At 43.1% G+C, this 22,804-nt stretch overlaps 1 protein-coding gene across 1 annotated transcript in view; it reads right to left on the bottom strand.

Annotated features, from left to right (window-relative positions):
* Positions 1-22,804, bottom strand: part of CELSR1 (cadherin EGF LAG seven-pass G-type receptor 1) — a 178,337-nt gene that overhangs the window by 71,475 nt on the left and 84,058 nt on the right. Inside the window, exons 3-5 of the mRNA XM_052790173.1 lie at positions 13,537-13,759; positions 9,160-9,275; positions 6,024-6,112 (exon numbers count right to left, since the gene is read on the bottom strand). Of these exons, the coding sequence (XP_052646133.1) occupies positions 6,024-6,112; positions 9,160-9,275; positions 13,537-13,759 (428 nt within the window). The remainder of the gene's footprint in view (positions 1-6,023; positions 6,113-9,159; positions 9,276-13,536; positions 13,760-22,804) is intronic.

Below are 22,804 nucleotides of genomic sequence, written 5' to 3'. Positions count from 1 at the left end.
CTGCATACAGAACGGTAACATCCTTAAGTGACTTTGATGTCATATATGTATAAGTAACACATTAAGATACCCAGTATATAAATATACATGTACATGCCCTTGATAATTACGGGAACATGTCCATACGCAAAACATTTTTATCTTGTGCCAAATGATGAATTCTACCCTGAGGCAATGAGTCAGGTAAAACATTAACATAAATTTGATAGTGTATCTCAAATTCTGAACAAAATTGCATTTCTATCAGAAGTTTGGGAGAGTGGCTTGAAGTTTTCACTTAATTAAAAACACCACCCACTACTGGGCTCATTAAAATCTCCTGTCCTAAGCACTGCCTAGAATCATACATGATCCTGTATGCGCACTGAATGCCAGATAGTTCATGTGATATTATTGATACTGAGCATCATTACCATCAAACATCCTGGTGGTTTTGCTCCTATTCCAAACAAATATCAGCATGGCTAAACCTATTGACTGTCACTCATGCTGGCAGGCTCAGGAGAGCCAAAGGATAAGGACCAAACTCTGTCAGAGGCTGACTGCACTCTCATCATGTGGAAAGGAAGCACATCACCAAGGCAAAGAGGGCAGTTCACATCACTGCTGTCCCTTAGGCCAGCTATCCTGTGAACAAGCAGCAGGTTGTTTCTGCTGTTTTTTATCAGTTTTATTTGCCAGGCTGAAATCTTCCCCCTTCTCCCACCTTTCCTTCCAAAATAATTTAAAAAATCCCACTTCTTCTGAATTTCTTCTCAATATATATACCTCTTGAGAAAGCAGGTCACATGCAGGTCACCTTTAATTTAATACCTTCCATTGATTTTGATGGCTGCAAGATCAGGATCCCAGAAGGTAATGTGTTCGAGCTAACAGTGTCAGCATGTAGCTTCCCGCCCTGCCATCCCCGGCTGTCAGCAAACATCTATAATGGCAAGTAACACTGCTAACAGGTAAACTGATACCTTGCTACTGGGTAGCTGACAAGACTTTTAATATATAACTGAAACTAGAGAATGGTTATAAAACACTCCTAGTTCACTTCTGCTCTCTTATAGCTACTAATTCCTTCCCCTACTGTTTTCCCTTCCAGAAATTCAATACAGAGCCAACACTTCCTTAGTAGAACATCCATGTGCTTCCTTTAGGCACTTCCACTGAAATCAAGGGTGTCAGCTGTTACCAGGGGAGGAAGCATCCATTTCCATCACTACACAGTACATGAAAAGACATTGCTTCCCTTCCTCCTCTGATACAATCTGTTTCATTACTGCAATGTTTGACAGTGCCTGCACATACCAGGATTTGTAAGAAAGCATCAAATACTTCAGCTGATAGAGAACTGGTTTGATGGTTCTCTGCAAACATGGTGGCACAAAGCTGGTTCTTTACTCACCTCTTACAAAGGAGGCTCCAATGTTTGTCCCTAAGTGGCCGGGGACTCTCATGATATGGAGTTAATTATAAAACAACATTTTCCAACAACACTAAAGGTAAATATTACCAAGCTATCCTGGTTTCAGCTGGGATAGGTTTAATTTTCTTTCTAGTAGCTGGTCTAGTGTTATGTTTTGGATTCAGTATGAGAAGAATGTTGATAACACACTGATGTTTTCAGTGGTTGCTAAGTAGTGTTTAGACTAAGTCAAGGATTTTTCAGCTTCTCATGCCCAGCCAGCAAGAAGGCTGGAGGGGCACAAGAAGTTGGGAGGGGACACAGCCAGGGCAGCTGACCCAAACTGGCCAACAGGGTATTCCATACCATGTGTCGTCATGCCCAGTATATAAACTGGGGGGAGTTGGCCTGGGGGGGGGATCGCTGCTTGGGAACTAACTGGGCATCGGTTGGTGAGTGGTGAGCAATTTCATTGTGCATCACTTGTTTTGTATATTCAAATTCTTTTATTATTATCATTATTGTCATTTTTTATTATTATTATCATTATTAGTTTCTTCCCTTCTGTCCTATTAAACTGTTCTTATCTCAACCCACAAGTTTTACTTAATTTTTTCCCCAATTCTCTCCCCCATCCCTCTGTGGGGGGGGGAAGTGAGTGAGCGGCTGTGTGGTGCTTGGTTGCTGGCTGGGGTTAAACCACGACACAAGCACATCACTTCTGAGCTGAGTACAGAAAATAATTTACAGGAGTCACTTCTACACTTACTTCTTATTTCATTATTGTTATTCCCAAACTGACTTTGCACAGGGTGGCAGCATCACCAGGATGCCACAAAACTGCGTGCCGCATTCAGGAAATAGCTGCAGCAGAAGTTTCCCACCAGAGTTGCCCCCTGTATCCAAGTCACCCATTCCTGGAGTCCAAATTGCAGTGATGCTCAGCCAAATATCATCCACAGAGCTGCAGGTGCCAAAACCCACTCAACCTTTGCTCACATATGACCATGATCAACTCAGATTGCAGGAACAGTTTTCAGAGCTGTGAAAACTCATCTACGAAAATTTGCTTTGGAGTGAAGTGATTTAGATTATGTATCAAAGCCTGTTAGTCATTCTCCTCAAAAACTAAAGATGAAAAATTAACCTCAGCTGTGATGAAATCTAATACTCTGTATGTGAATTACAGCATTATCTGAAAGCTCCAAAGAAGACCGAACCCTTTTTTTCTTGCTAGATGCTGTACAAAAGTGGAAAGAAGGAAATAAACTGAACAGTTTCTAGCTTAGTTTTAAAAAAGATACTTTAAAGAAGCTTAACAAAAAAAGGAACTGGGAAAAGAAGGATGAAGCTAAGAAAGTACCTGACGCCAAGTGCTTGCTGTGAGCACAACAGGAAATTTTTGAATTGCTGTTTATTTCAGCCTGCTCTGCAACATATCTCACATTTCCAAGGCAGGAGGAAAGGGTCCAGCTTGAAGAAGCCTGTCACTGTCTGAAGACACAATGGTGGGTACGAAGAGGACAGGCACAGCTGTAATGACCCCAGTAGCAGGATGAGCAGCCTGGCAGCACTCAGCTGTAGAGGCGTGAGTAGTAAGAAAAGTTCAAAATGTCTTTATGGGTTTTGCTGTGCAAAAAAAGCACGGAAGTGACACAGCAAGGGACTGATGAAGGGATAGGCAAAGGTGATCATATTTATTAAATAAAGAAAACCTGCTGATGGAGCAAAAGGCAGATGGAAGGACATGAAACTCAACATGAGTGAGGGATAAAAAAGAGCAGGTATAAATACCTCTTTCAGGGCTTTTTAATGCAAGACATAGACAGATGAATGAAATGGATCTCTACGGGTATCTGGGACGATGGGTTACGCATTTCCCATGGACTGCATCGGGAAGAGATGTCTAAAAAGGAGCAAAGACCAGAAGCTCCGCAGGCGAACAGCAGAATGGAAGAGGCAAGGAGCCCTGCAGGAATGCTGGTGGAGGTAGCCCCTGCAGCCCTGCCACCAGGGACAGGGTGCTGCTGCAAAATGCCAGAGCGAGCCAGAGGCAGAGAGGAGGGAGAGGAGTCCAGAAGGGGCTGGAGGTGGGGATCAAACGTGAGCCGGAGGCAGGGAGGAGGGAGATGGCTTGGGGGAGCTCTGCCTGCTCAGGAAGGCTGCGCAGTGTCTGAGTGGAGCAAAGGGAATGAGTAGTGATGGGATGACAACCTGCCACTGCGGTAGGATTTTGGAAAGAGCGGAAGGATGCAATATAATATGAGTGCATAATTTAAGCAAACTCATGAGTTTTGGGTCCTCTGTTATTCAAACATCTTAGCTGTGTCAAGTTTAGACACAGCATCTCATTTATCTTGGCACAACTCAAAGCCTTAAATTATCTCTGTCTTTTCAGCCTCCTCACAGAAACTTTACTTCCAGCTTTGTTAAAACATGAAGTAGCCAAGGAACTGCTTTACAAACAAATACCAGCTGAGGCGAAGGCTTAACCCTGCTGCAGGGCGCGGCGGGCAGCCCCTCGGGCAGGCCTGCAGAGCTGCCTCCAGCTGCCACTGCCCCGCAACGCTCGCTCCTTCTTTCACTGCTGGAGAGCTGGTGCAGCATATGCACTTCTCAGACATGCTGGAAAGTCCTGAGAGCATGCTAAATACATATAGGTTAGCATATCCTACTTGTGCTGTTTACTCCATATTGTGAGCTCCCCTCTGCCAGCCCAAATTTAACCGTTCTGGAATAAACCCTGCTAGCAGGAAGATGACGACTTCGGTCTCCAACATGGACAGCAAAAGGCACAGTGCCACTCTCCACACAGTGACCCTGCTTTTCACCATTTTTATGTCATCTGAGTGGCAAAGGCAATGAAGTCTGTGGTGTTTCCTGGCACAGGCCCTCTGCTCTCCCTCTCTGCCCTGAGTTTCCTCCTGAGCAGTGGGGACTGGCTTGTTCCCCTTCGAAAAAACTGGGGCAGAAGGACAAAATGATGACAGTGCACATGTGTTAATGATAGGAAAACACCAGCTGCTAACATGGCTTACCTACCAGTCTGCTTGAACAGCAGCAAGCCCTGAAAATGAGGCAGGGGTTTATTTTTAACATCCATGTCAGATCTCTTTGCCTTTTAAAGAGCATCCTGGGGCTGCCTGGGCCCCTTATCTGCTCGGCAACTCTTCAGTGAGCCGCTCCAGCGGCGGTCCCTGCAGCTGTGCCCTCCCCTCCTCGTACACCGAGGAGCTTGAAAGCTGGAGTGTCCCTCCACTGCCTCAGCAAGTGCCGTTTACTCTGCTAAAGTGATTCACTAAGAAATATGCAGGCTATGGAAACACGGCATGTTGCAGTTTGTAAGTAAGAGCCTCACAGTGTCCATAGATGCATGCACGGTGACACACCAAGTTTCGCTTCTATTTTTCTGTGCTCCAGATAGTAGAGTATATTAAGTACAAAACTTATAAAATAAGTTTTAAATTTTTTTTTTTTTTATATAAAATAACTAATGAAAAAGGGGTTTATTTCCTCAAGAAAATACCCTTAGGCTAGGAGACCCTATCTAGGAGTCCAAAGAAAATTTTAATCCTCCCATTCAAACTGCCACACAAACTGTGATGAAAGGATGCAGTGCTGGGAAATAAAGAACTTGCTGATCATATTAATCCTTCATCTTCCATTCAGCTTCCTACACCGGTATCCTGTTTCCTTTTTAACAGCCAACAATGCTCCTCTATTTCCTTACGCGATCCCCCATAATGCTATCATGTCAGACTTAAAAGCAACGCTTCTCAGTAACTAAATGAATTCTCTAATTTTTGTTACAGATTATAGAAGAGTTCTGACATCTATCTGTAAACAGTGACACCGTACACCCTAAAAGCCCGCTTTTTGGTTCATCATGAAATGGCTGGTTTGCACAAAGCCCCTGCCTTTGGTTCAGTCAAAGGGAACCTGTTCTTGACAGCTACCAAGGGCGCAGCTGTGGGACAGGGACCCCGGAGCCCACTTCTGAGTGTCATGGGCTGCGTGCAACGATGCTTTTTGCATTTCTCTTGCATATCTTTTTATACAGCAGACAAAAAAATGATTTAGTAAGATAGTCATTGATTACTGAAAAGTGTCAACCATTCAATAACCAAAATTTCCAAACCAGAGAAGCTTGCGCTAGCTAAACTTGTCATTTTACAGAAGAAAGGACAGTTATGCGGAAGAATTTTGCTTTGCTTCAGAAAATTCTACACTAGAGATTTGTAGTTACTACACTGAAGGCTCCTGCACTGCACAATTCTTTAAAAAGATCCAAATCGGTGAATTAGTTGTTTTAAATACACTGACACTTGTGAGGGTTTAAAGAACTGAAAACTAAAATAGTTCCAAGTATCTGAAGGTTTCTGTGATAGTAATTCTGAAAAGGATGTACTAGATGTGATTTTGCCTTCCTGAGACAAAACTTAATAGCCCTCAGAGGGAATTTTTGTCCCAGGCAAGGTGAGCAAGACCAGTACCTTTTGTGCAGAGCAGTGCACCTGGTTAAATAAATCAATTTCAGGTCACCTGCATACATCAGGTCGGAGCTAGATGACCCACGCCTCTATTACTTTACAAATAATAGGGTTATCACCAACACAATTAGTCTTACCTTATTGTAGTACTGCACCTGGACTGAGTGCCACTGCCCATCGCTGACCCCTCCCGGAACGAACGGTGCCACCGTAGTGGTTGTCTCCCCTGCAAGGGCAGGCAGAAGGGAAAAAATAAGTCAACATCACTGCAAACCCTGCTCTGCACTAAACTGAAACATGGAGAGACCCTCATCAGGCACAGGATGCAGCCATCTTACTGTATCATGAACGAATTTGTGTTTTTGTCCTGCGAGACAGTAAATATCCCCAGTTTCATGGAATTATTTTGGTGCACAAATACGAAAATAGCTTCTGGCACATTCAGGTGAATTATTTTTTTATTATGCTTCTGCAGAGTGCGGTAGCAGATGCATTGGACAGATACAGTTATTGCTGAAGTGGTCAACTGAGGAAAAAGTGTACATGAATTTTTCTGCATTTCTGCCAAAAGAAGCATTTTGAGTTTTTTTAATATGATGAGTATTGTGCTGGGATTTTTTGTCAGGGAAGGGAAGACTACTCCTCGTCAGAACTGAGAAAGTGAAAACCAGAAGTATTCTAGTATAAAACCCACGGTAACCTTGGTCCCAGCAAAATTTTACCGGCAATTAATGAAATTACTGGCGGCCTTTCAGTATTTCAATTTGAAAGCAAGTCTTTGCCATTGCAATTGGAAAGCTGAAGCTTTTAAGCCAGGTCTGAGTCAGCAGAACCAGCTCAGTAACCAGGCATATCTGTTCTGAGGTAGCAGCAAAATAAACATTTGTGTTGAAAGTACATAAAAGGCCTGGCACAGAGAAGGGATCGCTAGGTTTCGACTTTTTTTTTCTTTCTCTTTGTTTTTTTTTTTAACAGTTGGAAAATTCTACATAATAAACCACAGGAAAAATAACTCCCTCCCATAAGCTACAAAGTTCATCGCATTGTTCAGCTTAAAATGTACTTTCAACTCTCTATTTGCAACAAATACTTTACCCTGTGTGAAGTATAATTCTCATGTCCCCTGCTCTCCTTTAACTCCCATCCTATATACTTCTGTTATTCAAACAATACAGATTTCAGCTTAGCATGTTTGACATCTTGCTGTGATGTTTTTTATCATTTAGTGATAAAAAATCTGCAGTAAAAATTGTGCTTTTTATTCAGGTAGCAAGTTTCTGCAAAGGAAAGATCACCGGTCTCCAATCCTTTCGCTTTGCTTTCTGTGAAAAAGTTGTTGCGACAGGTAAAACAGTCAGATCATATATCCAAAACTTGTACTGTTCATTAAAAGCCACTTAAAACTATAAAACATAAACCATTCTCCTTCCAAAGAAAATACCATTTCTAACATACAGGACCAGACCTGCTCTCAGGTGCAGCAGTGCAAATCTAAATTTAGTTTCATGTATTTTAAAGGAGTTCCTCCACATTTAAATGCATATAAGTGCAAGTAGAATTGATTTTTTTCTCATTCATCCTCAGGGTGCCTTCCAAGCAATTTGATTCAAGTTTAGACAGGCGGAGCAGAGCTACAGAAGAAAGCACATCTCTCTGACTGCAGCATGTTATTTTGTTACACTAATCCATTCAAAAGCCTGCCTTAAAATCTAATTTGGACAACTTTGAGGTAATAAAGGGGAAATGAGACCGGATACCTTCAACCCAAAGGGCCCAGGTATGCACTTAAGCATCGCTGGTAAAACAGTGGGGTCACATAGGATTTACCGTGGGGTCTGAAGGCAGAGACCGTCACTGGCGATAAGCATACAACACCGACGCTGGCTGTGTCTCTGCTTCTACTGCTTTACTGCTTGCACTGTGTCACTTTTCACAAAATAAAATAAGAGTTGACTAGAGCCCACATGTCTATCCTGAATATGTATAACGGGAAATAACAGGATTATTTCCTGAGTTACGTGCCCAGTACAAAGGTACAAATGTCTCACTTGACCTCCACGTAACCCCACTTGACCTACGTGACAACAGCCCTTCCCAGATATTTGTTTCTGTCCCAATGGAAAGCATCCCCTAAACCTGTGACAACGAGATGTTGTCTGCCCTGCTGAGATTTAGTAAAGCCACCAAAGCCTTCCCACTGAACTCACAGACCTGCTCCTGGGCTGAAGCAGGAATGCAAAGTGGTCCACCAAGAGGGACTCCAAGAGCCTCAGCAAGCCTGCTGAAGTCCTGCGGGTGATTCCTGGTGGCTTCAATGTGCTTCAGCCATGTTGTATGACTTCACCTGCTACCCCTGTCATGGCAATTAGCACAGCCAGGCATGAGTTTTTGGATGAAACTTGGGCTTTTTTAACTCAGGAAACACCCCTCTGCTGAGGCTGGAATGGTCAGGGTTTGTTCTGATCACGCTCTCGTCAGGAAGAGCTTTGCCACTGCCAGGGCTGATTTTCTGAAGGAAACCTGTCCCCTGGGAGAAGACCACAGTGGCAGGGATACATGCCACCCTGAGCTTTGCTTGCAGGCCTTCCCCTCTCTCTGTTCCCAGAAGCACCAAAAGACACTGGCTTTGTCCTAGTGCAGAAAGCAAGCAAATGCCAAAGCCTCTGTTTCTTGTTTCCTAGCCCACTGTAGCAATGAGCAGGCAGCCTGGTTCTAAATTTGTTGTTGTTTACGGCTTCTTCCAAGGTGAGGTCCTTCTACAGTGCAAAAGTGCATTCCAGCAACAGCATTGCTTGTCACCGATCCCTAACAAACGGCAGGCAATTTTCACTTGTCTGCTAGCTCTTCCTTTGGCTTGCATGTATTTTTTAGATAACATTTACGCAGCTAGTTTCACTGATGGCGTCGTGTAAAAATGCATAAACACAGGACGTTTATCACACTGTGATAAAATGAAGTCTCATTTAAGCAAACGTTGGCTCAGAGGCCAACTTTCAGTCTAGCACCAATCTTTTACAGTAGTCGTAAACTCTGGCTTTTATAACTGAATGTTGACAAGCTCCTGTCTATGACAGCAAGTGTAACCACCACAAACCGCTACAACCTAGAGTGCTTTGCAACACCCGGCATCAGTTGTTCACTGTACAAAGTCAGCCAGTTACTCAATTAATGAGGCAGCAAATAGCTATATAAAATCATTAAAGTGCATTTCCAAACGGCATGAGAGGATCTCCTGATCACAAGCAGAAACGCTTGACTTGAGCAAAATCTAACCTGCAGAGAATGTGAGCTGGATCTGCTCCTCAATGATCTCCAAGGCAATGAAGTCGTGCTTCTCATTAAAACGCCCGTTGTAGAGGAGGAGAGCGTTCCTCTCCCTGGTTGCAAACCTATAACACAGAGACGAGGGGTTAGTTCATGCTTAATGGCTTATGAATTAAAGACTGATGGTCAAGTCACCCATAAGAAAGATGGCACTGTATTTAGCAGAAAAGCAAGCCTGTGAACCTTTCTTCAGACAGCAAATTATAAAATTGAGGAGTCAGCTGCAGGATAAATCTGCTCTTTCAAAATTGACAGAGGCAAGAAAGATAGAAATTACAGAAATCTACTCTGCAGACATCTGCTGTGGATGCTGACCCTCACAAGGGGTAAAATCAGGCAGATGCACGATGCAGTGTGAGTATCTGACACTTGCCAAACAGTAGCACTTACTACACTTTGCAAACAGTCCAAAAGCTAGAAAGCATTTTCACATCAAAGGGGGGTTACTTGCTGCCTGCTTGCTGTCTAAATGCTGCAGGGTACAAGGAGAGTCATCAACTGATTAAAAAGACCTGATGGGGAGGCAAGGGGAAAAGAAAGATAAGAGTTACTTTAATAATGCCATGCAGACAATCAGGGTTCATCAATCAACAGGTCAGTCAATTGGAGGAAGGAAAATAAACACTTAAATGATTCCACTAAATCAGCACCAATGGGGGTTTTTTTGTTTTATTTTTCTTGCGCTTCTAATATGGGATGTATCACACCTTTCCTGCAGAAAAAGAGGCGACCCTACTTTTAAAAAAGCCTGTTCTTTTTGTCAGCACAGAACTTTTTTGCAAATTTCTGTGTGTTGTGTGCATTTTATAATTTTTAATTGAATCCTATTATCTTTGGGGATTTACATACCATCATCTTTCATCTACATAGAAATACTTAAATAGAAAGATACCTTTCATCTACTTAGAAATGCAAAAAATTTATTACACTTTACATAAACATTTTTACAAAGATTAATATTATAGAAGGAGAGAAAGAGAGAAAACCATGGGAATGTCTTGTGTTTCCAAATGGCAGTGTAGTTTGATTTTGTATCTTGAACTTCAGGAAATATGCCTGATTTAAATTAACCCACTTTTCCTACAAATGACTCAAATGCTGAACACAGCTAATGAAAACTGCCTTCCACAGACAGAAGAAATGATTCTTGTGCCTGTCGTGTCACATCTACTAGCAAGGCTCTCATGCGATGCAACAAAACCTGCATTCAGAGAATGTGAAAGAAGCAGTATTTTAGAACATGATGGTCTGGTATTTGAAACACAAAATTTCAAAACCAAAGAATATTTTTTAACAGAAGTTGTTTGTCAGACATATGTATGTTGTGTATCACACCCAGCAGAGACCTTTCAGAACCAGGAGCTTGAACTTGAGCTACATTGAAATGGGAATTTTTATTCCATACATTTTTAAAATATTTTTGAAGGAGAATGAATTGTTCTGGTTCAAAAAACAGAAGTCAAAATTTTGACATTTCCAATAAAATACAAACTCCAAAGAACATCCATTATAGTCCATCAAAATATTGTATTACTGTTTTGATTACTTTTAATCAGTTTTGAAATACATCTTTATTTCTAAATTTATTTAACATAATATAAAATATTACAGAAGTAGAAGGTAAACCAAATGAATTAAGACAATACTGTTGAAATATTTCAGTATTATCAAAACACTGATTTAGTTTTCACTTTTCACCATCAAACAGTTCATCCAAAGGAATACAGTTACTGTAAAACATTTCCCAAGACTGTATTTTGTACAATCCAAGACTGGATAACGGCTTCATCAAAACATTTTGATCAGATTTATCCAGAACATATATGAGCAAAAAAAAAGAGAATAATATTAGTGATGCTTCTTTCATGGGCAGAAAGACTTAGTTTGATTAGCAACAACAGGAACCTTAGTTCTGTTTGAATATATTTTTCTGATATGGTTACAATTTTCTACTATAATTTTAATTATTAAACTATTACTTATTAAACTATTAAATTATTAAGCTATTTTTTATGTTTCTTTACTCGTGTGCTCAGTTCTCTTCTTTGCCACTAGTCGAAAGCATCTTTTGTATCATACTAATAGTTAAAGCACTACTGCTTTTGAACTTGTCTGATTATCACCAGCTGGGGAAAAAAAAATACTGTTTTTTAATAAAAGGGATATTTTTAATCTCAGGACATAGGAAACTAAAGACACTTCCTTAGAGAATTTTCAATAAATAGTGAGAAAAACTCCCCACTGACAGTGTCTCTTGGAGTGAAGCAGTAGCAAGTGTTGGAAGGAAGCAAGGAAGACATATAATGTTGGGAGCAGAAAGACATGCCTGGTCAGCAACCTAAATACTTTTTTTAAAAAATCACATTTTAGTTATGAGACTGGACAATGCAAACATTCTGCTCTTTGCCAGGAGACGGTCATGAGTCACTCGAGCCTGAGGGAAGCTAGACACCCTGGGATTTTATGAATGCTCCCAAATCTCAAAATATGTAATGGCAAATCATCGTCTAGTCAAACTGCTAATTCTTGCTTATCCTCACATAATGTTTTCCACCTGCATTGGCAGATAATAAAAGCCAAAGAAATAACAAGTGTAAATAAAAGTGAACTTCAGGTTTGAAAAGCTAAATGTGTCGTTATCCCAGACGCTGTGGGATGAACCCCATGATGGTCTAGACTTTTTATAATCACATTGAGTGGACTGAGCGGTGTTTAGCTCATGACTAAATATGCTGTCTTGGTTTGAAAGATGGTGAAGAAACCCTGGTGTAAGCACTACCTTGCTACAGTAGTTTGTTGTTTCCCAATAACCCCTACACAGAGCATTTGAGTCACTCTAACTTGAAGCACCCTACATATCAAAGATCTCTTCCTGAAAGCCTGAAAAGTGACACCACACGGCTGAGGGGACAAGCCAAGGGTAGTGCAGGTAATTTATGCTGGCAGCCAGCCCAGGCCGCTCCTTTGCACTCACTGTAGGTCTGACAAGTCCAACAGAGCCTTTTGCTCCTCAGCATTTCTGTGTACTTAGATCTGATGCTCTAAAACGATCTTCACAGGCGCGAACCGTGCCTGCGCTTTCCAGTTTAACCAAAATGTCAAGATTCCAAAAAACTTCAGACCTTGGGATTAAGGCAGGGGAAGGCTAAAATGGAAAGAAGCTGCCTGGCTCCTGACAGATGTAAAACACCAGGTAACTGCTGGGTGCTGGACGGGACATGTGCCTGGTGGCGTCCTCCCTAAGCACTTTCTCTGGACAGATGCACAAACATATCTGTCATTGTTGCTGTTGTTGTACCTATCAACAAATCCCCGGCCTTGCCCTTTGGGGTCGGGGCTAACACATTTTGTTCTATTTACTCACAGTCAACCGTGAGGGAGAACCAAAGGTCGATCCTGACTGGATAAACCGCAGGAAAGCCGCAAACCCACCACCTCGCCGGCGAAGAGGCGTGTGTACACCTGGACCTCTGGCTCCATGGCAGGCAAGCCCTATGCCTGACCCAAGAAGTCTTCTCCAGAAGAGGTTTTTTGCCCCTGGGATGTGTGAGCCAGGGGAGGAGAGCCCTGGTCCATGCAGTGTGGCTGCCACCATTGCTCACCTTGCCTCCCTAAGTGCCCGCATGGTAAAAGTGACAGCCAGCCCAGGAGAAGACTGTCCAACGTGGGGATGTTGGAGCAGATGGGATGGGGATGAGGCTGGTCGTGCCTGGCAGCCGGGATGGGACCAGAAGCAGAAGCTGGCTGTGAAGGCCAAGAGGAGCGAGGCGAGGAGCTGGGACAGTTGGGGTTGTCCGTAGCCCAAGGCTGGGAACCAATGGAGAGCAAGGACCTGAGGAGGACCAGCCTGTGCTCAGCCATGGCCTGATGAGACCGGGTCCTCTCACAGGCTGGGAAACAGGAGAGGGGAAGAGCGCTCCCAAACAAGGACCACGAATGGGTCGGCTCTGCAGCCAGCCTGAATGTCAGGAGGCCACTAGCCCAACTAGAAAAAGGTCAAACCCACCACCCACTCTTGCACCTCTCCGGCCACGGGCTGCTGAGAGGTGGCCAGAGAGGCCCTCGTGTCCCCTGTCCCTGCGCCGTCGCCCTGCATTGCAGCAGAGGAAGGTCGGGAGTTAGCACCTCAGCGGCATCCTCGGCAGGGCAGAAAATCAAACGCTTTCAAGTAACACGACTGCGCCCCACTGGCAGGAGTCACTGTCAGAAATCCCGCAAGTGACCTCTGCACGTAGGCAACTCGGTTGGTGAAAATATTTAGCAAACACCCTGCAAGCTCAAGGTGAGAAGCCACGAGCCACAGAGCCCTTTCCCACTGGGACTTACATGAGGGAGACGGTGAAGTGGAAGCGCTGTCGCAGCCCCTTGAAGGTGATGAAGGACTGTGGTGGGAAGCTCCTGGTGGTCATCTCGCAGTACGGCCGCTCGTATTCGCCCGGGGGGCACTCACACCTGAAGCCACCGATCAGCAGGTTCACGCAGGTTCCTCCGTTCTTACACACCCCTGGAGCACAGCGGCCAGAGCGCGCGTTCACCTCGCAATACTCTCCTGCAAGGGGAGAAGCAAACGTCAGGGAAGGTGACACCTCACCCCAGCAGCAAGCTGTGACATTCAGCTACCCAAGTGTTTCTGCTAAAGGTTAGGCTGCTTCCAAACTTCTGCACCTAACCCCGTCTGCAATCGAGGTATGAGCCTGTAATTGCAGGGGCTAAGGATGTTGCATTGTCTTTCAAGTCTGAATTTTCAGAGGGGATAAGATTTGCTGAGCAATCCTCTTGCACATATTCAACAACGCTGGCCTCGGTTTTCAGATTCCTTGGCCGCTTCCAGACCCGGTGATAAATATACAGCTGGTGACAGACAGATCTATATGGGAGGAGGTAACAGCACCAGTTAAAAACTTGCACGCTCCCTGTCAACCAAAATACGTGTAAATTGTTCCGGCATTTCACTATGGGTTGGAAATTGTGTAAACAGATAAACAGATAATGATTGCACTTTGCCTTGAGTACAATTTGGTTTTGCTGCCCATGGTGGCGGCAGGGCAAAGCTGAGCTCGCGACAATGCTCACAAAATGTTTATAGAAAGAATAAGCAGGATGTTGATGACATATGTATTGCTTCCACCTTTTCCCATGCATGCATCCTGCAGGTGACAGCCATTTTCTGAACCCTTCAGAGATGGGCTCAGTAACTCTCCACAGAAGTTACAGATTCTGCGTGCCGCTTGCTGAAGCTGTTTTCCCCCCAAATGCTTCATCTTTATTCAACTCTGAAGTCTGTATTAAGATGTGTTAAATGCAATACTGAAGAATGAGGTGTTTTGCTTTGTATGTATGCCCTAATTGTTCCTCCGTTTGCCCCAAATCTGAGAGTGAATCACAATTTTAAAAAAATAACGTACAGAGAATATTTACTTTAAAAAAATCTGTTGTGGTTGGGACAAAAGCAGCTGCTGAATTAATCATTGTACAGAAAGCTAAACCCTCTATGTGAGTTAATTAGTTAACATTTATGTTTTGGCATGTGTCTTCCTAAGGTATAAAGTGTGTTCAGATCCCACACATAAGACTGTTCAGAGAAACTGAAGATGACATATATAGTTGAATTTTACCCAGTAACAATGCCTGACAAATAAACGTAGAGCAAAACTACTCAACACAGCCAGCTGAAGGAATACGTTGCCAACAGTTCGATATTTGCATGATTACTCGCTATCAGATTACACAATTACATTAATTCAAGCACAGTTAAAACCGGTGGAAATCACAGAATGGTTTGGGTTGGAAGGGACCTTAAAGATCATCTAGTATGCATTCCTGGAGGAAAGTAAAAGCAGCAGGAGCTGTGGGCAGTGACTCACAAACAAAGGCAAATTAAAACGGAAAGTTTTGCTCCAGTCGCTGCCCCCGCAGCCCTGCTCCCACAGGTTCCCACGCCAAAGCCTCCCATGCTGGGTGGCAGGCTGCAGCCAGCAGTATTGCCGCATCCAGACCTGGATCTGCACCAGGCTTTAAACCCCAATGGCTTGCAGCTGCTTTAGCCGCTGCCCCAGGGGTAGCGCTCTCCGAGACAAGGTGAGGTGGACAGCCCGGCCATTTCGGCTCTCCAGCTTTGCTGCCTCTCTCCTCTCGCATCCACATCACGTGCCCTTCAGGCAGGTACGACGTACACTGGCAAAATGCAGGAGCAAATATAAGAGTGCCATGATCACGCAGCCAGTCAAACGCATGCCGTGTCCAGGTGGGCTCAGTTCCAGAGGACGGACCTCCAGTCCTGCTCCGTGCTCCCCGTGACCGAGCAGAGCCATCATACAACTGCCTCCCAACGAATGCATTTGTGGGTATCTCCTGGCAAACAATATACTGGAGTGTTTCAGTGTATTTAAAAAGGATGTAACACAAAGCACAAGGGAGCTGAACACAACTCCCTATAATAATAATTCTCACAGTTAACAAATTATGAAATATATCTTTCTCATCATCCTAGAGGGAGTGCAGTCCAACACCTCTGAAGTAATAAACCATATAGCCAAGGGTTCAACTTCAAGCCTGTGCTTAGAGCTTTTCTGATTCAGCACTGATGTTCCTATATTCTCACTTTAACGTATTAAGATGAAATGCTGTGAAAACCACTTGATAAATATCTTCCTGTTTCCATTTATCAGCTGTGAGTATCAGGCAAGGTTATGTGAATACACCTTCCTTAATACTTTAAAATGCTCTACAATGTGTTTCTTTTGGGAGAAATTGTATATATCACCCAAGACAGAAAATTCCCTCACTGTATTGGATATGCCAAACAAAAGGCACACACATCAGATGCTCTAAGAGGACACTACAGAAAGCACTTCTTGATGATCCACTGCATAAGCACAGCCAATCCCCCTTAATACACACACATCTTGTGTACCAAAACTCTCAAAAAAATGGGAGAACACAATTGCTATAGAAAGACTAAACACAGATTTGTCACTTTAAAAAAGTAGTAGGATATTTTGTGAAATAAAGCTCCAACTCAGAGAGGAATGTAATCTTGAAGGCTTTCTGAAAACAGAGTGATGTATTTGGCAAAAGCAAATAATGTGCAGGCTTGAATACACAGGGAGAAAAAGGAGCGAGCTAAAAGGAGAGATTTCCTGGCACTGTAGCACACTGTGGAAATGCCATGGCAATACGGAGGCAAAATATAAGAACCTAAGCTGGAAGTCATTGATGGTTCTGTGTTAATTCTGTGATACAACAAGAATGTATAGACCATTTGTTTAGATACCTATACAGGCATAAAACTATTTAAGAGAAATGAAAGCTTACAGAAAAGGTCTATTGAATTATGTTTATTACTGCTTTTCATTATAATGCTTAAAGAAGTAATTTAAAAGAACGTAGTTCAACTTTAAATAAGAGCCTTTGTCATATATTCATTCACCTGTAGCAATCATGCATGTCCCAGTTACTAAAATTATTCTGAATCCTCTTTAGTCTGTAATGTAAATGAGAACTGCATTTGATGCATATTCTTTGATGTTGAATTTTCATATTTTATGTATATTTACCAAAACATATTAAAATAGTGGTTTTGAAATCTCTACAGTAATTCCAAGACATCACTGTGGTTCAAGGCACAAAGGTCTACCAAGAAACTTGATAAATCCTTCGCTACCTTTTTTCCCCAAAGTGCCTGCAATTATTTAGAAACAGGGCTTTTTTGGTTTATGGAGTAGCCATCTGAGCAAGTATTTGAAGCAGGGCGTTGATCAGCATTGGCAACAGAACACACCTTTGTGTCGTTCTTGGGTTTGTCACTTCCAAGGGCGGCCACCTCATCCCGGACACATTGCCATCCCACAGCACTGCCCTGCGGGAGCTTTGAGGCATGGCCTGAAAAGCGTCCTCGACATTTGAACTGAAGCCCACATGGACTTTAAGGATGATCTGGTTGTTGGCTGGAGCCGGAGTCGGAAGGCCCTAAGGGAAGAGCTACTTGAAGAGCTGAAAAGGAAGGGATCTGCATCCGCCAGCCTTCGGATGAAAAGCGCCTGTGTGCCTGCTTGCAGCTGAAGGTCGGAGGGCTGGGACGTGCTGTCAGAGGGGATGTCTTGCAGTCTGGTGGGAAAAAATAGTACAGAAGGAGGGAGAGCTGCTGTGCAGCAAGGGTCTGGAGGGGCTCGGGTGATAAGAGCACAGCCCAGATAGCTGCCGCGCACAGCCTGGGGTCGGTCTGTTACACTGGCAATGCTGGCATGGCTCACCCCCTCACCCAGCCCGCAAAACACCCCTTCGCTCCTCATGGCTTTTCCTTGGCTAATATAATTTCATTTTTCACACTGGCCAGCATTTTAGGAAACACTTATAAAACTAGGTACATATCACGACTCTGCGAAATCCAAGCAGGAGATGTGAAGCTTAGTCCCTCCAGCTGCTAAATCTAAAGCATACACTGTCAGATAACACGGGCCACGGCTGCCTGTTATCTGCCAGCAGATTCCTGGGCTTTGAAAAAACCCTGGCCCAAGCCAGCAAACGGTTTACTGTTACAGGACCGTAGCTGTTCTTATAGGCTCTCAATTAATATTGATGACTCTTAAAGCTATGAGTCCTGTGGCTTTTACACAGCCCTTTATGTAGTGCTTGCTGGTTCTAAAGCCCTTGAGATCACAATGTGATAGTTGCTTTTGACACTGCTTCCTATTTGTAACCATCCTGTCTTTAATACATCTTTTCTTCAGTTTTAGGACTAATTTTACAAAGATGTTAAACATAAAATTTCTCTTATTAACTTTACGTAAGTGAGGACACCACGATATCAGGCGTAACATAACAAGAACAGGCAAAACAAAAGACTGGCTAGAAGATTGGGCCTTCCTCTGACCTATTCCAAGTAAAGTAATGGAAGCATTTAAAGAATAAACAATAAATGATGATAAAAAAGTGAAAAGAAATAAAAATAAGCTATCTGAAAAATGAAAAAATAATCTCTCAGTTGCAAATACCTTATGAGCTGGACATTATGGGTTTCAAACAGCACACTGGTGTGCATCAATGTACCAGTCTTTGCAGAAATCTGCCTGTGGTTTTGCTGGTGAGTTGCCTGACCTTACCATGACAATGAATAATGTTGGAAAGCTTGCCGGAACCAACATGACGGCATTGGAATAAATACAGAATTACTCTACACTTCAGTTTACTGCAATGTGTTTCTACAAGATCCCTGTTTAGGGACTAGTCCTCAAAAAATTGTACTATTCTCTGATTGTTTTCAACTGAAATACTACATTAAATATATATTTACATGAAGCAGTGGACCTGCACTGATGTTCTTGTTTCTTTTTTTCCAGTTTCCCTAGACACATGTTAATGTTTCACTCAGTATCTGTAATTGTTTGACTTGAAATGATTCTTCTCTCCTTTCCTCCATCCTACCATTTGCTCTAGATACATATTAATCTTCTTCTCCATGATTGTAATTGCTTCACCAGAATGGAAAGCATTTTGAGAAGCTGATTTAAGCAGCCAGCCTAAAATTACATACTTTAAAGTGGAAAGAAGAAACAACAAGAAATAGGGCAAAAGGAGAAACAACAAGAAATAGGGCAACTAAATTCTTCAAAGAACTCCCATTGACCCATTACCCTAATAAAGAACGAACTATCATTAAAAATGTATTTGCTATCTTGCACACTATGGGAAAATCAATCCTCCTTTTCCTCTAGTCAACTAAACTGCTACTAACCTTAACTGACAATCATCGGCACTAAAGCAACCAGTGCACTAAGTAATAAGAAGGTTGTTAAAAACAAATTAGGTGCAGAATCAGCCTGGAAATCTCTGTTGGGGCAAGAGATAAAGAGGTTGGGATCCAATGCACCCACTTTAGGGGTGGTTTCACCATAGTTTAGGCTGAGTGGGAGTTATCATAGTCCCCTCCTTTCCCCAAACACGTTGCACTTTCCTCCCCCTCCCTTGTGTTGGCATTCATGTAATCCTGCAGTTGACTGATCTGTGGAGCTAAGATGGCAAACACCATTCATTTCTTTATTGTAGGGTTAGTGATCTTCTGATTAGGTCCCTCCTAGGATTGATGGGATGAATAGCACAGCAGGCACAAGGGAAGGAGGCAGGACCATGCACCCAGGAATGAGAACGAAGGAATGGTCTTAGAAAGGTTTAACTGTTATGGAGATAAAGCTTTAAGCCATTTTAGATGGCTCGTGTGAGTGCAGTGGTTCATGCTTGACTCAGGGGAACTGGATCAACACCTTCAGTAGATACCCACCTCTATCCACTGACTGTGCACGGATATACTGCAGGAAAATTTGCCTAAAACGTAGGCGCAAGTCAAATAATAAAAACGAATATTGGATTTTGTCCATAGAGGGTAATTCATGACTTCAGTGGCTCTGTGGTGCATAAGCCTACCCTCAGAACCTATTGGGAGAAGTGAGCCTTGCCTCCCAGCAAATGCCACTTACCAATGAAACATTACACAAGCAAACAAACAAATAAAAATTTACTCATTTTATAAAAGAAGCTAGAGAGCAGTTACCCAGAAAAAGTAATAAGTCATTCTGAATGAAGGAGAAGCTGGATAAAACAGAAGTTAGAAGCCATTGGTGTACTAGTGACCGTGATTAATCAGGCGATGACTATATTCACGTACCATTTTACGCAGATTTCTCAGAAATGCTATTTGAAGAGCAGAGTTGAAGTCTGGGTCCCTTAAAAATCAGTGGCCAAACCCCGGCTGCCACTTCAGAGAGGCTGTGCAGACACACTCGTTAGACTCAATACTGACACTGACAGCCGTCACTTTGTGAGGTTTCTCCATTAAGCTGCTACTAAACGTTCAAATTTGAAAACATACTTTGGTCTTTCCTTTTACCTATACATTTATGTTTTTAGAATTGGGACTGATCTAGGAAAATTAAAATCAGCCCCAACCCTCTTACAGGGAGAACCACCAGCTTAAGGTCCACTTTGGGGTCTCCCTTCTCCCCTTTGCAGTCTCCCTTCTCCCCTTTGCTTTCTGCTCCCTTTGCTGCTTTCTGCTCCCTTTGCTGCTTTCTGCACTATAAATGCATATTATGAGAAACAGGCTAAAGCAAAATAATACATAAATACATACAAAAACACATACAACCACACACCACACATATACACTCACACTGTTTAGGACTAAATCCTGCTGACTCATAATGACAGCTGTCCTTTGTAATTTAAGTTGCTAACCATTCCAGATTTAACAAGATGTATTTGCAAGAGAGTAACCTAAATTTAAAACACTAAGCAAAATAACAGCAAAAACATTCCTGTCACACTATATACATATATATATATATATAGCTTGCCAACTAGCACTCTGAGGTGACAGATAGAAAATGATCCTATAATAACATACTCAGGAAATCACCATTTTATCTCTGAATCTGGTTTAATTTTTCTGTAGGCATAAGCACTAATCTCTGAGCTGGTGGGAAGAGAGGGTGCAGAATTACCAGTGCTCTCGGCTATATACGTCATCCCTCTCCTTTACCATCACCCTTTTCCCTTCCCTGTGCCTTATTCCACAAAGTTCTCCCCCCGGTCATCCCTGATAACTCACAGATCAGATTTCCAAAAATCATGAGACTGGGTTAAATAAAGGTAATGAGATCTTTAACTATGAGATGCTCCAAAATAATGAACATGGGAGGCTTTTTATTTTCTTTTATTTGCCTCTGATGCTGCGGGTGGCATCTGCTGGCCCCAAGGCATGTGAGAGCTCTTGGTGGTCAAATTCCAGCCCAAAACACACGACCGAAACCACATGCTCTGAGGGAGCTCCCATTCCCACTCCTACCCAAACAGGAAGATGCTACTCGACCCTTCCCAGCAATTCTTCCCACTGGGGTCCATGGGGACAGCATCTGCACCCCGGCTGCTCCGTGGTCCTGCAACCTCCTGGGAGGAGGAGGACCACAACGAAAAACTCCCCTGGCCAAACAGGGGAGGCTAGGACCCCATCCCGCCTCCTGATCCTTCCCCACTAGCAACCAAGCTAAACTGTATTTTACAAAAGCAAGAGCAGGGAAAGCTCAGGTCCCCATCTCTCAAGCTGCTTTAGGCTGTGCCTGCTGATGCATTGCAAAAGCAGTGCAGCTACTGAAACTGTGCCTGGCCCCTCACCAGTCCAAAATCAGGCCCCGGATCCTACACACAGCACCAGCCTGAGCAAAGATGTTCCTCTTCTCCTTGCCTCCTCCCCTTCCCTGGTCAAAAACCAAAGCAAAACAAAAGACACCCTGCAGGGATGGGTAGATGGATGGATGATTTGGGATTTCGGGTTTTTTTTGTGGTTTTGCATTTAAATGAGAAGGAATAATTGGGGAAAAAAAGAAACAATACTGAGGAGGATTAGTGATATTTGGGGCACATCTGTTGGAGAAATGAATTAGTCTGTGGATTCCAGAAATTATGAGCGTGTTCTCAAGATGTTATATGCTTAACTTGAATGGTCATTGGCCTTGTCCTCCTGTGCAACTTCCACCAGTGCTGGCAGGAAAAGAGCACAGACATAAGTCACAACTGAGTCTTTAATACCTGTGCTCTCTTCCTTGTATATTTGTTGAGGATTAAAAGTTCTCAGTCATTAAACTTCCACTCTGTCTACACCAGATAGCTCGCCTTTCACCTTCCAGCAATGAGGCCAGGAGTGGTACTCGCACCACAAGTGCTACCAACATTTATCACAAGTGTTGTGATTTTTTTCCCTATAGCACCCTGATGAGCAAGGAGCCAGACACCACAGTAAAACATTCTCCGTTTAAGAAAATACTCCATTTTGAAGTCCACTTTATGGTTTGGGAAAGAAAAGAGATAACTCGTGATTTTACGGCCCACGGATTAGTGCCAATACCTCCCCAAAAGTTTTGCAGAGCTGGAGTGCATGTTCAATGGCAAACTCATGCAGAGCTGCCTCTGTGTGAAGCCTGGGCACTGTTCTCCTGGCTCAGGCAAGTGGGCAGAGGTGCACGCAACGTGCCTGGCTTCTCCCTGCCACTGTTCCCATGGCACCGGACATAATCATCCCCAGGTTTCTGAGGAAATGCTGAGGAAAAGAACTTTTTTTGAATGTTTTAGATGTGGCGGAGGAGGATGAGAAAGAAAACATCCATGCCTTCAGTCTGCCACAGCTACCTAACAACAATTTTTGCTCTATGGGGTCCAATGGGCAATTTCTTAATATCTTAAGCTTTACTCTTGGATGATTTTACAATTATCTCTAAGCTCTGTAAATTACTGAACCAGTTCTTGTAACATACAGTGCCCTCACAAGGTATCATCTCCCTCTGCCTTTGACCCGTAAGGTAAAGCTTTAGAGACCTTTTCAGGTTCTGTCTCTCACCCAGGGCTATACACAGCACAAATCTACACAAGAGAAAAAAGAAATGTACTGAAATTTCCAGTTTATGTCAAGCTCTGTGGCAGGTTTATACGTAAGACAATTTATCATAATGCAAATTGCACTGATTTGGGGTAAGATATGGTGATGAAGCAGTGCCTTTCAAAAGCCTAAGCTTTATCTCTGGATGTATTTAGCAGGGCGAAAGCATTA

The sequence above is a fragment of the Harpia harpyja genome, chromosome 6, assembly GCF_026419915.1.
Source record: "Harpia harpyja isolate bHarHar1 chromosome 6, bHarHar1 primary haplotype, whole genome shotgun sequence".
NCBI lineage: Eukaryota > Metazoa > Chordata > Aves > Accipitriformes > Accipitridae > Harpia > Harpia harpyja.
This window is presented reverse-complemented; position numbering and strand designations above follow the sequence as displayed.